Genomic DNA, 17413 nt, shown 5'->3' on the forward strand with positions numbered 1-17413 from the left:
TTGAAAGCACTCTTTGCCACTCTCTAAAGATTGCTACCCACTTTAATATGGGGATAGTTTGAAATAGAAATAACAAAACAAAAGTTTAAAAGTCTTATATTCTTTATCTCTGCGTTACTGTAATACAGCGGACCCAAGTCAGTCTTAATAATGGAGTCGGAAGCTCCCTTTCCGTTTCAAAGCTCTTTGTTCTTTGTTCTTTTTAAAAGTGAAAGTAACAAACCGTAGCCACCCTCTGCTTTCCCTTCCGTTACATCGAGGGCTTCAAACAAATATAAACTTCACTTTCTGCTCCCCCTTTTATCTTTGATAGTCCTTTTAACTTGTAACTTCTAAAAGAGTTACTTTTTAAAAGTTCAGGGGGAGAGAGACAATAGCCACTAGCGGCAACTTACTTGCTGTTTCCAGCCCTGTGCACTGCGCTGCGTCTATATTGATTCCAGATGACAGCCGAACTCCTTACTTTTATATTTATACTCCGAATCCTTCCTTAATCAATTTCCTTCAGATTTGTAGTCCAAATTGGTTCAAATTCAGATTTCTTCTGTTTTTGAGAATAGAGCGCTCTTCTTGCAAGCTCGGGGCTTCGCTATTTGGATATAGAAAATGGCTTCCCTTAGCCCGCTGCCCGCTCCGCCGTTCTCTTCGCCCGTTTTGGGGTTACCTGACAGCCGTGCGGGTTGCTCCTGGCTTCGCTGGGAACCTAACCCTCTAGATGTTCCCCCAGAGGTTAAATTCGGGGGCCACCGCGCCCTGTAGCACCCCTTTTTATCCAAAATAGCACGGGATTCACCTCGTGGTAAAATCCACGCTTGCGGGAGAGTCGCGCTCCACCGGAAGTCCTGCTCATCTGCCATTCTTCCAGGGTGGGTAGATCTTGTGTCTTCCAATACTTTGCGATAAGTATTCTTGCTGCTGTTGTGGCATACATAAAGAAAGTTCTATCCTTCTTTAGCACCAATTGGCCGACCATGCCCAGGAGAAAGGCCTCTGGTTTCTTCAGGAAGGTATATTTAAATACCTTTTTCATTTCATTATATATCATCTCCCAGAAAGCCTTAATCCTTGGGCACGTCCACCAAAGGTGAAAGAATGTACCTTCAGTTTCTTTACATTTCCAACATTTATTATCGGGCAAGTGATAGATTTTTGCAAGCTTGACTGGTGTCATGTACCACCTGTATATCATTTTCATAATATTCTCTCTTAAGGCATTACATGCCGTAAACTTCATACCTGTGGTCCATAACTGTTCCCAGTCAGCCATCATAATGTTATGTCCAACATCTTGTGCCCACTTAATCATAGCAGATTTCACCGTTTCATCCTGAGTATTCCATTTCAACAGCAAGTTATACACCCTAGACAAAGTCTTAGTTTTGGAATCTAACAGTTCTGTTTCCAATTTTGATTTTTCCACCTGGAATCCAATTTTCTTGTCCAAATTGTATGCCTCCATTATTTGATAATAATGAAGCCAATCTCGCACTTTGTTTTTTAGTTTTTCAAAACTCTGCAATTTCAATTTATCTCCCTCTTGTTCCAAAATTTCCCAATATTTCGGCCATTTGGCCTCCATATTGAGTTTTTTCTGAGCCTTCGCTTCCATCGGTGACAACCACCTTGGGGTTTTGTTTTCAAGCAAGTCCTTATATCTTATCCAGACATTAAACAATGCTTTCCTGACAGTATGGTTTTTAAATGCTTTATGTGCTTTGACCTTATCATACCATAAATATGCATGCCAACCAGTCAGCCTTCTTTATGGTCCAGCTCTCACTTCCATACATCATACTGGGAAAACCATGGCTTTAACTATACGGACCTTTGTTGGCAATGTGATGTCTCTGCTTTTTTTTACCTTTACTTTAAATACCAACGATACATTGGTAGCCCTGAGTGCTCACTGGAAGGACAGATCCTGAAGCTGAGGCTCCAGTACTTTGGTCATCTCATGAAAAGAGAAGACTCCCTGGAAAAGACCCTGATGTTGGGAAAGATTGAGGACACAAGGAGAAGGGGACGACAGAGGACAAGATGGTTGGACAGTGTTCTCGAAGCTAGAAACATGAGTTTGACCAAACTGTGGGAGGCAGTGGAAGACAGGAGTGCCTGGCATGCTCTGGTCCATGGGGTCACAAAGAGTCGGACCCGACTAAACAACAACTGTCTTTACTAACAATATGGGAAGTCATTAACATTTTATACTTAAAGAAGACTGATTTAGAAGAAGATTAAATACTGTGTCAAGTTGGAAGAACACAAACAAAGTGGATTATAACTTCATTCCAGCAAGAACATTTTGGATTTATATGGAAGTTCATTGAACTATCAAAATTTATCTCTGTTGGACACTGGAAATTAACAAACGGAACTAAGTGCTTGGTTTTTTCTTATTCATATTCTTCATATTCTTCTGAATTAATTGGAACTGAAAGTCTTCAGCTGATTTACTTTGATTTATACCAAACAGTCTAGGTAAAAGACTGATATTCAGACTCCTTTTGAGTCATTCTGTCTTCTCACATATCCATTTCTTTCTATTATTATATAATCTACTTGAGGTATATAAGTGTAGATAAGGCCAAATAGTTTGGCAGTTGGTGGGAAAGTCACCCGGCCCAAATGGGCTAACAGTGAAATATAATAAAAGATTGCAAAATTATTTAATTCAACCATTACAAAATGTGATGAATGAAATTCTAAATGCAGGACAGATTACCAAATACTTGGAAAAAGGCCCTCATCACTTGAATTCCAAAGCAAAGGACAGACTTGCAGGAGGTAAAAAATTATAGACCAATTTCATGAATAAATACGCATGCCCACCAAATCTATTAAATACATTAGCAGGGTTTTAGAAACACGTGTAATGTTACGAAGGCATATAAAATTGGAAACAAATAGAGAAACAAGATTATATGGACATGCATAAATTAATAAGGGTAACAATGGAACCAGGAGTGGAGGCAAGTCAGGGGGTTCAAGTAATCCCACACTTGGATTTGATATTGAATATGTAAAGAGGGTTTTGTTGTTTCTACTTTGATATTTACTCTTCGTGGTGTTGGTTACTGTGAAAATCAATAAAAATATTATTTAAAATAAAGGAAGGGGTTGCAGCTCAGGGGGCAGAGCATCTTCTTGCACGCAGAAGGTCCCAGGTCCAATCTGCAGACTCCTGAAACAGGCTCCATCCCTCTGAAACCCCGGAGAGACATTGCAGCCAGTCAGTGTCAACAGTAGTGATCCAGGGGGTCTGGCTCACAGTAAGGCAGCTTCCAATGTTTGGAGCTGGTGGTGAGGAATTTATCACAATTTACTGCAAAAGCTTCTCCTCTTCCCTACTTCACCTCCCCAGTTTTGTTCCTTCCTAAGGGTCTCTGTTAGGATATTTCCGTTCCACCTTAAAAGGAAGCAGGTTGTTTGTGTCACAGCCTGCGTATTTCCTGTCTCACAGGATGTTTCTGTTGTCTGTTCCTTTCGTTTTCTGCTGTTTGCCTGAGCAGTCGGAGCAGACGGTCATGTCTTCCTTTGTTCTGACCAATGCTGAATAAACTGTAAATATGCTTTCCTGCTGTGCAACTTTTGCTGTGTGAATTCTGCTGATAGAGTGTGCACAAGCCTGAGGCTTCGTGTCGCTGATTGCTGATACTGCGTGACTACGGGAGGTCGATGGATCGTCCGCCATCGAGCTTGGGGGCTCAGATGGACTTTGTCTCCCTGGCAGTATCCCAACAGTCTCTGCCACGGACCCTGATCAGTCTGCGCCCCCCACAAACTCTCTAGGGCTTAGTTCTCAGTAGAACTGCACAGGGCCACAGGATGTGCAGCCTCTGCAACAGCCTCATAGGGGCAAGACCTACCCAGAAGAGTTGCCGTGCCTCTTAGTCCTGGTTCCCAGGACCAGACCTTGTTTCTGCTATTAAAGAGTTGTCAACAACAAGAGCAGCAGCAACAACAGCTACTACGGCTACTTATTATTGCTATTTTAACGTATTCCATATTGTTTGTGGAATGATGCAGGCAAATGAAGCTGTTCCTGTATTACCAGCAATTAAGGGGTCAAGAACCACGGGGCTTCCTGAAATCGTAGGCTGGCTCTGATTGGCTGTGACCCCTTTCTCCTCCCTTCTCTCCCCCTCCTCAGGTTGCAAGGTTGGAGACACACACAGAGTCGCTTTAGGGTAACTTTCCCCTCTAAGATGAAGGTGTACCTGCATTTGATGCTGCGTTGAAGGACACAGGTTTCCTGCAAGTAAGCAACATTTCTACGCTTGCAGGAACTCTGGACTAGTCATTTGAGAAAAGGGATGAGGCAGCATAGTGCCCAGAAAGGATTCCTAATCTAAACTAAACAGTCTATTCCCCACGGTAAAGGTAAAGGGACCCCTGACCATTAGGGGCCGACTCTGGGGTTGCGGCGCTCATCTTGCTTTATTAGCCGAGGGAGCCGGCGTACAGCTTCCGGGTCATGTGGCCAGCATGACTAAGCCGCTTCTGGCGAACCAGAGCAGCGCACGGAAATGCCGTTTACCTTCCTGCCGGAGCGGTACCTATTTATCTACTTGCACTTTGACGTGCTTTCGAACTGCTAGGTTGGCAGGAGCAGGGACCGAACAACGGGAGCTCACCCCATCGCGGGGATTCAAACCGCCGACCTTCTGATCGGCAAGTCCTAGGCTCTGTGGTTTAACCCACAGCGCCACTCGCATCCCTTATTCCCCATTGTAGAGCTGTGCAAATGGTTCTATTTTTCCAGAGGAGTCTTGAGGATTTGCATGGAAGTTCCCGTTATTACTGCGCAAACGCACGTGGGTAGCAGGGACCGTGATTCTATGAAATCACTGGTGTTACAACGCCTGCCTCATTCTTGACTAGGTGAAGAGTGGAGAAGTTCTCCCCACATAAATTGCAATCCCGATCCTTAAGCTGGTTTTGCCAACACCTCCTTCTTCCAGCTGTTCTGCTTGGTTCTTTTCCAGGACTCCCACTCATTTCGTCTCCCCTGCTGCCTCCCTGGAGAGGCACTGGCCTTTTGATGCTTTTTAAAACGGCGCAAAATACTTTTTTATTATGGCGTCACCTCCGGTTCCCATCTGAACACAGGAAGGCACTGCTCTAAAGACCCTAATAGGCAACTAGGGCCTGGGGGCCGGATCCAGCCCAATCACCACCTAAATCCGGCCCACTGATGGTCCAGGAATCAGCATGTTTTTACATGAGTAGAATGTGTCTTTTTATTTAAAATGCATCTCTGGGTTATTTGTGGTGCATAGGAATTCATTCATATATTTTTTCCCCCAAAATATAGTCTGGCCCCCCACAAGGTCTGAGGGACAGTGGACCGGCCCCCTGCTGAAAAAGTTTGCTGACCCTTGTTAGGGTCTTCAGAGCAGCGCCTTCCTCTGTTGGATGGCAGCTGAAGAATCCCAGACAGGTGACCACCCAATTTCTTCTTGAAAATCTCCCTTCAAGGAGAGTCCACCACCTGAGAAAGTCCAATCCACTGCCAAAGAGGAAAGTTATTTTCCCTGACGCTCTTAGGCTTCAGTGAGCCAACCAGCTACAAATCCATCTCTTATTCATGCCCTTCTTAAATCTCAGCTCATCTGTAAGCTCAATGCAAACCTGAATCTCTCAGCAAGAGAAGACCCTGTTTGGCAATACCTATGGCCCATCTCTCCTCTGAAGAGGAGACCTTTATAATATGCATCCAAAACGATTGCTTATCTTTAAAATTTCCCAGAGGGAAATTTCTTTTAGATCAAAGGAAATCTGATTTCTAGGGAAACCTCTATAGGTGAAAAGGCAATATAGGTCAAAAAGCAATAGTTCTTTCTTAAATTAACAAATGATCATATGTTAATAGGAATAAAAATGTGTACCCCACCACCAAGACCATTCCATTATAACTATCCAACCTCCCAAAGTTTCAACACTTCTTGTGATGGTTTAACCCCTTTGCATTTTAACAATACAAATTATGCAAACACCCTAAGAGCAATAGTTCTAAGATGAAGGCTATACATCCAGCTGTTTTGATCTAGACAACCTTTACGTTGATATCTGATGTGCTTGTGAGCAGACTAAATGTCGGTACTCAAAAGAGTTTAATTGACAGGACAAACTGAAGAGCTGTTCAGGATTGTGAAGCTTTATTTAGAATAAAAGGTAGGAGGCCAAAAAAAGCCCCTCCCCCAAAAAACACCACCACTCCAGGTTGAACAGATTTCAAAATAAAGCAGAGTGCTTGTAGCTCTATACCTGGATTAAGCATAGCCTATTCACAAGTAATGTGGGACGCGGGAGGCGCTGTGAGTTAAACCACAGAGCTCCTTTCCTAGGACCCATCGAGGGGGCCCGGATCCATGCAATCTGGCTGCAAAGTGGGGACCCAACACCTGCAGGGTTTGCATTGCACCATCTCCTTTGAAGTGCGCGCTCTCACACACAAATTGTTACTGGTCTGGGACGGGCAAAGAGATGCTTAACTGCTCCGCACCCCTTTGGGCACCTTTGCGGGAATTGAAATGCAATGCCTGCCAGGGGGGGTGACCACAGCGCCCCCGCCCCCAAGTAGGGCTGGCTCACAAACGGTAGAGACAGAGCGAGGGAGTCCACGGAAGGGTTAAGGGAAGCAAAAGAGTTCTGGACAGAGACGCGTCCCCTCTGACTCTAGCCCACGGGAGATCATGGAGAGATCAGCTGGAGCAGGGCAGTTTCAGTCTCATATATTCACTATACAGTGGTACCTCGGGTTAAGTACTTAATTCATTCTGGAGGTCCATTCTTAACCTGAAACTGTTCTTCCACTGCCGCACAATTTCTGTTCTCATCCTGAAGCAAAGTTCTTAACCCGAGGTACTATTTCTGGGTTAGCAGAGTCTGTAACCTGAAGCGTATATAACCCAAGGTACCACTGTATAAATCCAAGGTTCCCACACTAAATGATGGTCTGGATGATATAAGGTATAATGGCGTTTCTGAGGTGCAGAAGCCGTAGAAGCTTACCAAAATATTCTAGTTTTTTTCTAGTGTGCCTGGAAAGGTTCCAAGGTTTCCCTGGGGACAGAGGTGCAGCTGGAATAAGCTCATTGTGTTTCAAGGTCAAAACACCCTTGGACTGCTTTGGTCTTGTGAAACCTCGGAGATGCTGTCTGAGGGCTTGCGAGACCTTGGAACCTGGTGCTACTGGAAGTCAGGTTCCAAGGCCGGGGGTGTGTGTGTGGTGTGTGACACCATGTTGTGTGCACTGGAACCAAGTCAGCTCCCCTGATCTGGACACTAGACTTCTGTTGATCCAGCCTAGAATAGCATTCTTTTTCTGCTGCTGCATCACAATGTTGATACATGTTAAAACTGTGGTCCCTCAAGACGCCTAGATCCTTTACACATGTACTGCCAGAAAGCCAGATGCCCCCCCATCCTATATTTGTGCAAAACCTTACATTTGTCCCTATTGAAATGCATTTTGTTAGAGATAGTACTTCCAATATAAAGCGGAAACAAATGATAAAGCTCATTTTACTAGGGAAATTGTATATAGATGAAGGAAACACGATGTAAAAGGGTTTGTAAATTATTTATTCTTTGTAACAGACTTCTAGAATCACACGGACACTCCTGCGTTGTGGGAAGTCACTCTCTCATCATAATCCCCGAAGCGCAGAGTCATGCAGGGGGAAGACTCCCAGGACAAAGTTTCTCCCTCTGGATGGAGGCGATGGATGAGATATAATGGCAAATGTCTGCATGCGTCTGTCCCATGAATAGAACACGGGTTGCTCTTGTTGCCATCCCAATGCAGCTTGCAGTAACAATGCTTCGTGTAAATTCTGCCAGGAAAGGTGCAAGACCCGCCATTCCCAAATGTTCTGATTGACATATTGCAACCCCTCCTAATTCCGTGATGCCTCTTTGACATTTACCTACCTATCACTGACGTTTGTGTGGTGGGATTTCTTGCTGTTTCGCAGGAACTGTAAACCTTTAAAAGGCAGGACACCCTTTGTCACGAGGTTCTCCTTCCTTTGCTTTTATAGAGGCTGGATATTTGTCATGACAAATAAACAATCAAAGGCTTAATGGTCCAATTTGCTTCGGATTTTGGTTGCCTTCCATTTTACTTTTCACTCTGACGGGGGAACCCAGCGAAGGAACTCAGGTTCAGGGACTTGCTCTAAAATGAGCCCCAAATTTTTCAGGCATCAACACACAAAAGATTTTAGGCAAATCACTCAAATCAGGTCAGGTCCCCAGACTGAAAGAATTTGATGATGGAGGCGAACGACCTGTGGATTGGGGCCACGTGCCTTGGCTGGGTGGTGAGCATCAAACCGCCTGCCTCTCCTACCCAATTTTACTTCCTTTGGATTCAAACTTGGAGCTCCCACCCCAGGCCAAGGAGCTCCAACAGTATCCAATTAACCCTCAATTTAAGGGGGGGGACAGCAAATAATTCCCTTACATGAAATACATTTGCTGCTCCTACTGCAGCTTTTTTCACATTCACTTATAGAGGGTTTACCCACGGCGTGGTTTCCCAGATGCACAGTCAGGCCATCACTCCCTCCAAAGCTTTCTCCACACGCTGTACATTGATACGGTTTCTCCTAGACGTCGGTTCTTTTATTTAAAGTAAGGTGGTAATTGTGACTAAAGCTGTTTCCACACTCCAAACATTTAAAGGGTGGGTTTTTCTGTGTGGGTTCTTTGATGTGCATTAAGGTTTCCACTCTGGCTAAAGCTCTTTCCACACTCCATACATTTGTAAGGTTTCACTCCTGTGTGGGTTCTCCGATGTGCAGTAAGGTCACAGTTCCTGTGAAAGTTCTTTCCACACTCCAAACATTTAAAGGGTTTCTCCCCTGTATGGATTCTTCGATGTGAAGCAAGGTGTCCTCTCTGGGAAAAGCTCTTTCCACACTCCATACATTTGTAAGGTTTCACTCCTGTGTGGGTTCTCTGATGCACAGTAAGGTCAAATTTTCTGACAAAACCCTTGCCGCACACCATGCATTTAAACTGTTCTGCCCACGTGTGCATTCTTTCATGTGCAGCAAGGTGTCCACTCTGGCAAAAGCTCTTTCCACACTCCATACATTTGTAAGGTTTCACTCCTGTGTGGGTTCTGTGATGCACAGTAAGGTCAAATTTTCTGAGAAAACTCTTGTCACACTCCATGCATTTAAACTGTTTTGCCCACGTGTGCATTATTTTATGTGCAGCAAGGTGTCCACTCTGGCAATAGCTCTTTCCACACTCCATACATTTGTAAGGTCTCTCCCCAGTGTGGGTTCTTAGATGTAAAGTAAGATGGTGATTGAGACTGAAACTCCTTCCACACAACATACATTTATATGGTTTCTCCCCAGTGTGGATTCTTTGATGTGCCATAAGGTTTCCGCTCTGGCTGAAGCTCTTTCCACATTCCATGCATTTAAAGGGTCTCTCCCCCGCATGGATTTTTTTATGCTTGACAAGGTTACCAGCACTACTTAAGCTCTTTCCACACTCAATGCATTGAAACACTTTCTCCCTTGTTTGGGTTCTCTGATGTAAACTAAGCCTTCCACTATGACTGAACCTCTGCTCACACTCCACATTGCTGCTTCCTGTGCATTCCTCGTGTGAATTCAAGGTCACATGAACACCAATGTCCTGAGTAGTGGAAGGTGTACTTTCCCCATTTTTCAACATGGTTTCTACATGCTTTGGGGGTGATTGTTGATTTACAAATATCTCGTCCGCTGTTTCACTCTCCACATTTTCTAATGACACCACGTGTGGCCCACCATAATTCTCACTCTTCTGCCAATTACCTGTTTTGAGGGAAGGAGAAAAAGGAAAGATCATTCAAATTGCAAGGTGGAAACACTCACATTACGCATCAAGCCCAGTTCTCTGCTTCTCTGATTTTACAGTTCTGGTATGTCCCCCTCCTTCTCTTCCTACCCAACTGAATCCAAAGTTAGCTTCTGAATATGCCACAGTTTCAAGACAACAAGTCCCTTCCTGTTCCGCATGCTGTCACTAAGCAGAGCTGTGTCTGCTGATCTCTCCACTTTCCCAGAGCCCCATCCAACTGGATCTTCTCCATTCTCCCAAGTGATGAAGTCTGGTTTGGGAAATGGTTTCAAAGAGTTAATTCGGAACACAAAATACCCAAACACTCCTAGAACTACGGCTGCCATCGCTCCCTTCCCAAAATAAGGGAAAGACAAAGTCTTAATTGTCCTGCTGAGGGAAAGCAGAGGGCCATGTGAACCCAGCAGAATCGCTCTGGCGCTTGTGAAGAGGATCTCACTGTACACTGACCTCAGCTCAGAGGCACCGCGGAGGCTATTTTAATTTGGGGCATATACTAGCAGTGCGGAAAAGAAACCTCAGCCTAGAGGCCAACTCTGCTCTTTAGAAAAGGACTGCTGGATCAGACCAATGGTCTTTCTCAGGTGTGAGCAACTTAATAATAATAATAATAATAATAATAATAATAATAATTTATTATTTGTACCCCGCCCATCTGGCTGGGTTTCCCCAGCCACTCTGGGCAGCTTCCAACAATGATGAAAAATACACTAAAATGTCACATATTAAAAACTTCCCTGAACAGGGCTGCCTTAAGATGTCTTCTGAATGTCAGGTAGTTGTTTATCACTTTGACATCTGATGGGAGGGCGTTCCACAGGGCGGGCGCCACTACCGAGAAGGCCTTCTGCCTGGTTCCCTGTAACTTGGCCTCTCGCAGTGAGGGAACCGCCAGAAGGCCCTCGGAACTGGACCTCAGTGTCCGGGCAGAACGATGGGGGAGGAGACGCTCCTTCAGATATACTGGACCGAGGCCGTTTAGGGCTTTAAAGGTCAGCACCAACACTTTGAATTGTGCTTGGAAACGTACTGGGAGCCAATGTAGGTCTTTCAAGACCGGTGTTATATGGTCTCGGCGGCCGCTCCCAGTCACCAGTCTAGCTGCCGCATTCTGGATTAGTTGTAGTTTCCGGGTCACCTTCAAAGGTAGCCCCCCCACGTAGAGCACATTGCAGTAGTCCAAGCGGGAGATAACCAGAGCATGCACCACTCTGGTGAGACAGTCTGCAGGCAGACAGGGTCTCAGCCTACGTACCAGATGGAGCTGGTAAACAGCTGCCCTGGATACAGATTTGACCTGTGCCTCCATGGACAGCTGTGAGTCCAAAATGACTCCCAGGCTGCGCACCTGGTCCTTCAGGGGCACAGTTACCCCATTCAGGACCAGGGAATCCTCCACACCTGCCCGCCTCCTGTCCCCCAAAAACAGTACTTCTGTCTTGTCAGGATTCAACCTCAATCTGTTAGCCGCCATCCATCCTCCAACCGCCTCCAGACACTCACACAGGACCTTCACCGCCCTCACTGGTTCTGATTTAAAAGAGAGGTAGAGCTGGGTATCATCCGCATACTGATGAACACCCAGCCCAAACCTCCTGATGATCTCTCCCAGTGGCTGCATGTAAATGTTGAAAAGCATGGGGGAGAGGACAGAACCCTGAGGCACCCCACAAGTGAGAGCCCAGGGGTCTGAACACTCATCCCCCCCCACCACTTTCTGAACACGGCCCAGAAGGAAGGAGCGGAACCACTGTATGACAGTGCCCCCAGCTCCCAGCCCCTCAAGACGGTCCAGAAGGATGTTATGGTCGATGGTATCAAACGCCGCTGAGAGATCCAGCAGAACTAGGAAACAGCTCTCACCTTTGTCCCTAGCCCGCCGGAGATCATCAACCAGTGCGACCAAGGCAGTTTCAGTCCCATGATGAGGCCTGAATCCCGACTGGAAGGGATCCAAATGGTCCGCTTCTTTCAGGCGTGCCTGGAGTTGTTCAGCAACCACTCGCTCAATCACCTTGCCCAAGAATGGAAGATTTGAGACTGGGTGATAATTGGCCAATCGTGGCCGCATCTAAAGATGGTTTTTTTAAGAAGCGGTTTAATAACCGCCTCTTTCAGCGGGTCTGGGAAGGCTCCCTCACGGAGGGAAGCATTCACCACCCCACGAAGCCCATCGCCCAGTCCTTCCCGGCTAGCTTTTATAAGCCAGGATGGGCAAGGATCCAGGAGACAGGTGGTTGGCTTCACTCGTCCAAGCAGCCTGTCCACATCCTCGGAGGTAACAGATTGGAATTGATCCCACACAACTTGACTAGACAGGACTATAGCACTCTCCCGCCCTGGCCCTGCTTCCACGGTGGAGTCTACTTCTTCCCGTATCTGAGCGATTTTATCTGCAAAAAACTTTGCAAAATCATTGCAGGAGATCATGTGGCCCGTAATGGGCCCCGATGTCGCAGGTGGTTCCGCTAAATTGTGAACCACCTGAAAAAGTCTCCTGCTGCTGTTTTCTGCAGATGCAGTAGAGGCGACGAAGAATGTCTTCTTCGCCGTCACTATCGCCACTTGGTAGGCTCGACGTTGAGCTCTAACCTGTGTCCGATCAGATTTGGAATGAGTTATCCGCCACCAGCGCTCTAGCCGTCTCAACGATTGTTTCATTGCCCTCAGATCCGTGGAAAACCACGGGGCTGTCCGGGCTCCATGCAATTGGAGAGGGCGCTTCGGAGCCAAACAGTCAATAGCCCTGGTTAACTCCACATTCCAGCGGGCCACCAGGGAATCGGCTGAAAGGCCATCAACATGGGATAAAGCATCCCCTACCACTCTCTGGAAACCATTTGGATCCATTAAGTGGCGGGGGCAAACCATCCGAATCGGTCCCACCTCCCTGCAGAGGGGATGGGTCGCAGAGAAGTCCAGTTGCACCAGGAAGTGATCTTACCATGGCAATTCTTTCGTTTTGCTTTTACTTAGTGTCAGATCACCAACATCCATAGAGGTAAACACCAAGTCCAAGGCATGTCCACGGCTATGAGTTGGGCCAGACTTATTCAGGGACAGCCCCATGGAGGCCATGCTTTCCACGAAGTCCCGAGCGGCCCCTTGTAAGGTCGTGTCGGCATGGATGTTACAATCCCCTAGGACAACCAAGCTAGGTGTCTCTAGGAGAACATCCGCCACAACCTGAAGCAGCTCGGGCAGGGAATCCTTGGTGCAGCGAGGAGGTCGATACACCAAAAGGAATCCTGTACTGCCCCTATTGCCCAACTTCCAGAACATGCACTCGGAAAACTGGGTCTTCCCAATAGGACGCCATTTACAGGTTGAGAGCCACATGTTCGCACTCTGGGGGGCCAGAGGCAAACATGGGTGTTATCAATGGATGCAAATGTCAGCTCTGGACAGCAGCAGATTTTCTACACACCCTTCTCCCTCCTCCCATCCAGGCAAGGAAGAAGCCCCATCCGAATTCAAGGAAACAACCCAGCCAGGAAAAAGGACTCGAGGAGGATGTGAAGCAGCACTGGTCAACAAGGGTCAGGGCCTGGGGAGGAGAGAGTCCCAGGGGGCCAATGGAAAGGCATTGAAAACCACATTTGTCTCGCTGGCCTGTTAACTCCAAGAGCCCCACAGGGGCCAAAGGAATGCTGATAAGAAGCCCAGAAGCAGGACATGAAAAAGAAGAGTTTGGATTTGATATCCTGCTTTATCACTACCCTAAGGAGTCTCAAAGCGGCTAACATTCTCCTTTCCCTTCCTCCCCCACAACAAACACTGTGTGGGGTGAGTGAGGCTGAAAGACTTCAGAGAAGTGTGACTGGCCCAAGGTCACCTAGCAGCTGCATGTGGAGGAGCGGGGAAGCGAACCCGGTTCACCAGATTACGAGTCCACCGCTCTTAACCACCACACCATGCTGGCATCCGGCTTCTCCTCCCTCACTTCCTGCAGCAAAAAGGCCCCCACGACACATCTAAGCACCTACCTGCTGATGTCTCCCCTTCTTTGGGATCCTGGAGAAATGGACCTTGTCTTTCTTCCCAACAGGAATTGAGGTCTGATTCTGTCAAGGAAAGAGATAATATTAGCTACTTTGGGGCGCAACCAGCCATTTCAAATTAATCTATTCTCTTGCCTTTGAGGTCGTAGATTTGGATTACAGTGGTACCTCGTGTTATGGACGGGATCCGTTCCAGAGGCCCATCTGTAACATAAAACTTTCAAAACTCGAAGTGCCGCGTCTGTGCACACGCGCGGTGCAGTTTAGTGCTTCTGCGCATGCGACGAAACCCGGAGATAACCCGTTTCAGTACTTCCGGGTTTCCCGCGGTGCAGAACCTGAGTTTACGTAGCCCGAAGGCAACGTAACTCGAGGTTCCACTGTATGTATTCAGATCCTATAAAGATGCACAGAATGAGTAGGAGGGGGCCGCATGGTCCCCACTGTCACAAGGTGTGTTTGTGTGAATATACAAATGTTGCTCCAGACAGCAAATCTGCAAAAATCTTTATCTAAAGAGCAAAAGAAGGAGCCCTATCAATCACCTAAAGAGAGAGAGCCTTGACAATCATCATGGACTGTCTGGGTGCAAATAAATAGTGAGAAGCATGGAGTGGGGGGAACCCTCAAGGGACCCCCTGGGGAAGAAGGCTCAGAGCCAGGGGATTGGTGGCGGAATGACGAGGGGCTGTCAGAAGGAAAAGAGGGAGCAGACTGGGAGGAAGAGAAGGTGTCAGAATCTGAGGAGGGTTTGGTGAGCAGGAGGAGGCTGTGGCAGAGAGCAGTCCAGCCTTGGAGGCGGAAGCAGAGGCGGATATCAAGAAGAGTAGAGACAAGCTAAATAAGAAGCTAGGGAAGCTCTCCCTCCTGCTTTGACCAGCTCCTCTCCCCACTGATCTCCCAGAACACACAGAGGAATGAAGAGGGTGGAGCAAAGAGAGACAAGGCAAAGGAGCCTTAGGCTGCTGCGGAAGGAACCAGGGGGAGGGCCTTAGAGAGCAGTGGGAAGGCAGGAAACATCAGCCCTCGCACCTGCCTCATCGGGGCAAGACCTACTGGGAAGAGTGACCACTAGGCCTTTATTCTTTGAATAAAGGGTTAACTTCACCGACACCAGGTGTTTTATTGCTAACCTCCTCCCGATTCCGGCTCCTGACGACAATTTGCCACAGACCCACGCTAAAGTAAAGTAAGGAACTACAGGGTAAGGGGTACTTCGAAAAGTGTTCCGATGCCAGTAAATAAACAAGTAACTAGTTAGCCCTTTTTTCAGGAGTCTTATGGAAAGTAAGTTAGAAGGCAATAGCTAGAAGGAAGTAGCTAGGACTTTAAATGCAGAACTAGCCAGCCAAGAAGGTCACTCCGTCAGCCACTCCGTCTTAGCTCCGAGTAAGGCAGACATGTGAGCTCTGCAGGAGGACAAGGAGGCCAGGGCACCCCACTCTTGCAAACAAACAAAAAACAAAATATGTAATAAATAGTTAATAAACAAATAAATAAATTATAAATGGCTAACACCAGTAAAATTACAGTAAAAACATAATAGGGGGAAAAAACCAATTTAAAAGACAGGTTAAAATGCAATTTAAAATGCATTTTCCCTTATAACCTGGAGGCAGCCCTGTATAGGGAAGCCTTTTCATGTTTTATGTTTTACACAGGTAAATGGTAAGTGTTCCAGTCTGCGAACGTTTTTCGGAAGCCAAACGTCCGACGCAGCTTCCGCTTGAGTACAGGAAGCTCCTGCAGCCAATTGGAAGCTGTGCCTTGGTTTTCGAATGGTTTTGGGAGACGAAGGTACTCCTGGAACGGATTATGTTTGAGAATCAAGGCACCACTCTATTATGTTTTTATATGTGTTGGAAGCTGCCCAGAGTGGCTGGGGAAACAAGTCAGGAGAGAGGGGATTATTATTATTATTATTATTATTCATCTCCCTTGAGGCTGTGCTGGATAAGATGGATAGTACTGATGAGATATGAAGTTCTCAGTCAAATAGACAAAATTAAAACAGATAAAACTCCAGGTCCACATGGCATCAGCCTGAGAGTTTACAAAGAAGTCAAATGGGAAATTGCTAATGCTCTAAATTCATTGAGGAGGAAAGGTCTACCAACAGCCACTAGCCAAGATGGCTCTGCTCTGCTTCCACAGGCAGAGGCAGAATAGTGGTTTCTGGAAACCACAGACAGGGAGAGATGCTTCTATGCTGGCTTCCCACAGGCAACAGGATACTGGGTGAAATGGGCCACTGGGCTGATCCAGCAGGCTATTCGTACAAGGCATGTTGTTCCTACACAGCATGAATAAATGGCTCAAACAGCAGAGTCACACCTCCAACATCTAACAGCCAGGAGGAATAAAAATCTGCCCTTACCTAGAGAGGCCACCATCTCATAATTCTCCTCCATGACTTCCTTGTGCAAAGCTCTTTGGCCTGGATCCAGCAGAGCCCACTCCTCCTCCGTGAAAAACACAGCCACCTCCTCAAAGGTCAAGAGGGCCTGGAAGAAGAAGAGGAAGAAAACAGAGCTTCTCTTTGATCGCCATCATCCCCAGTAAACACAGAGGGAGGCTGGGTGGTCCCATCTGTGCCTCTTCCCTCCTCCCTGATTCCCCAAGGCTCTTTCCCTACCTGAGGAAGCTGCCTGGCTCCTCTTTCCACTCCATCTTTAAGAAGGGATGGTCCAAACAGGGCCTCTGAGGCCATTGCGCTGCCTGTGGGAGAGATGGAGGACAAGGAGGTGAAACTGGGCCACTTCCAGCACTCCGCTGTTGCCACAATGCACTTCAAAGCAGGGAGCAGCTCTCTAATGAGAACAATGGAGAAAAACGGATTTATTTAGGGTGGGAGACATTTACACAGATAGTATACCTTTGACCAGGGAACAAATATTAAGTAAAGCTGGGCAACATCTGGAATTATCTACACATTTTCTAACAAACCCAAAAGTTACTGTATATGCCTCTAGGCCCATAAACTCCAGAGGAAATTCTAATCACAAATACTAATGCAGAATCCAAACACAGATTATCTATCTATCTAGGAATGCGGGTGGTGCTGTGGGTTAAACCACTGTGCCGCTTGGGCTTTCTGAACGAAAGGTTAGCAGTTCGAATCCCCACGACTGGGTGAGCTCCCGTTGTTCGGTCCCTGCTCCTGCCAACCTAGCAGTTCGAAAGCACACAGTGCAAGTAGATAAATAGGTACTGCTCCAGTGGGAAGGCAAACAGTGTTTCCTGCTCTGGTTTCGCCAGAAGCAGGTTAGTCATGCTGGCCACACGACCCGGAAAAACTGTCTGCGGAAGCGGACAAACGCCAGCTCCCTTGGCCTGTAAAGCGAGATGAGCGCTGCAACCCCAGAGTTGTTCACAACTGGACTTAGTTATCAGGGGTCCATATATATATATATATATATATATATATATATATATATATATATAACAACTTGGTGAAAGCTAAACATCCTATCTACCTGACGTTTGGTATTGGTAGCCATTTTTAAAGAAGATAATGCTAATCTGAGATATGAACAACTAAT

At 46.6% G+C, this 17413-nt stretch overlaps 1 protein-coding gene and 1 long non-coding RNA gene across 4 annotated transcripts in view; both read right to left on the bottom strand.

Annotated features, from left to right (window-relative positions):
- LOC128409516 (uncharacterized) overlaps window positions 1–3033 on the bottom strand; it is a 50685-nt gene extending 47652 nt beyond the window's left edge. Inside the window, exon 1 of the long non-coding RNA XR_008329239.1 lies at window positions 1862–3033. This is a non-coding gene — a long non-coding RNA (uncharacterized LOC128409516). The remainder of the gene's footprint in view (window positions 1–1861) is intronic.
- Window positions 3034–7566: 4533 nt separating this feature from the next.
- The window catches only part of LOC128409384 (zinc finger protein 470-like), a 420794-nt gene continuing 410947 nt past the window's right edge, over window positions 7567–17413 (bottom strand). For 2 of the 3 annotated variants that reach the window (XM_053379814.1, XM_053379815.1), the window contains exons 2-5: window positions 16507–16681; window positions 16249–16375; window positions 13857–13934; window positions 7567–9824 (exon numbers count right to left, since the gene is read on the bottom strand). In XM_053379814.1, coding sequence (XP_053235789.1) covers window positions 8686–9824; window positions 13857–13934; window positions 16249–16375; window positions 16507–16681 — 1519 coding nt within the window. In that variant the 3' untranslated portion in view covers window positions 7567–8685. The remainder of the gene's footprint in view (window positions 9825–13856; window positions 13935–16248; window positions 16376–16506; window positions 16682–17413) is intronic. The other variant, XM_053379816.1, reaches the window with a different exon arrangement.

Source organism: Podarcis raffonei, chromosome 2 (genome assembly GCF_027172205.1).
Source record: "Podarcis raffonei isolate rPodRaf1 chromosome 2, rPodRaf1.pri, whole genome shotgun sequence".
NCBI lineage: Eukaryota > Metazoa > Chordata > Lepidosauria > Squamata > Lacertidae > Podarcis > Podarcis raffonei.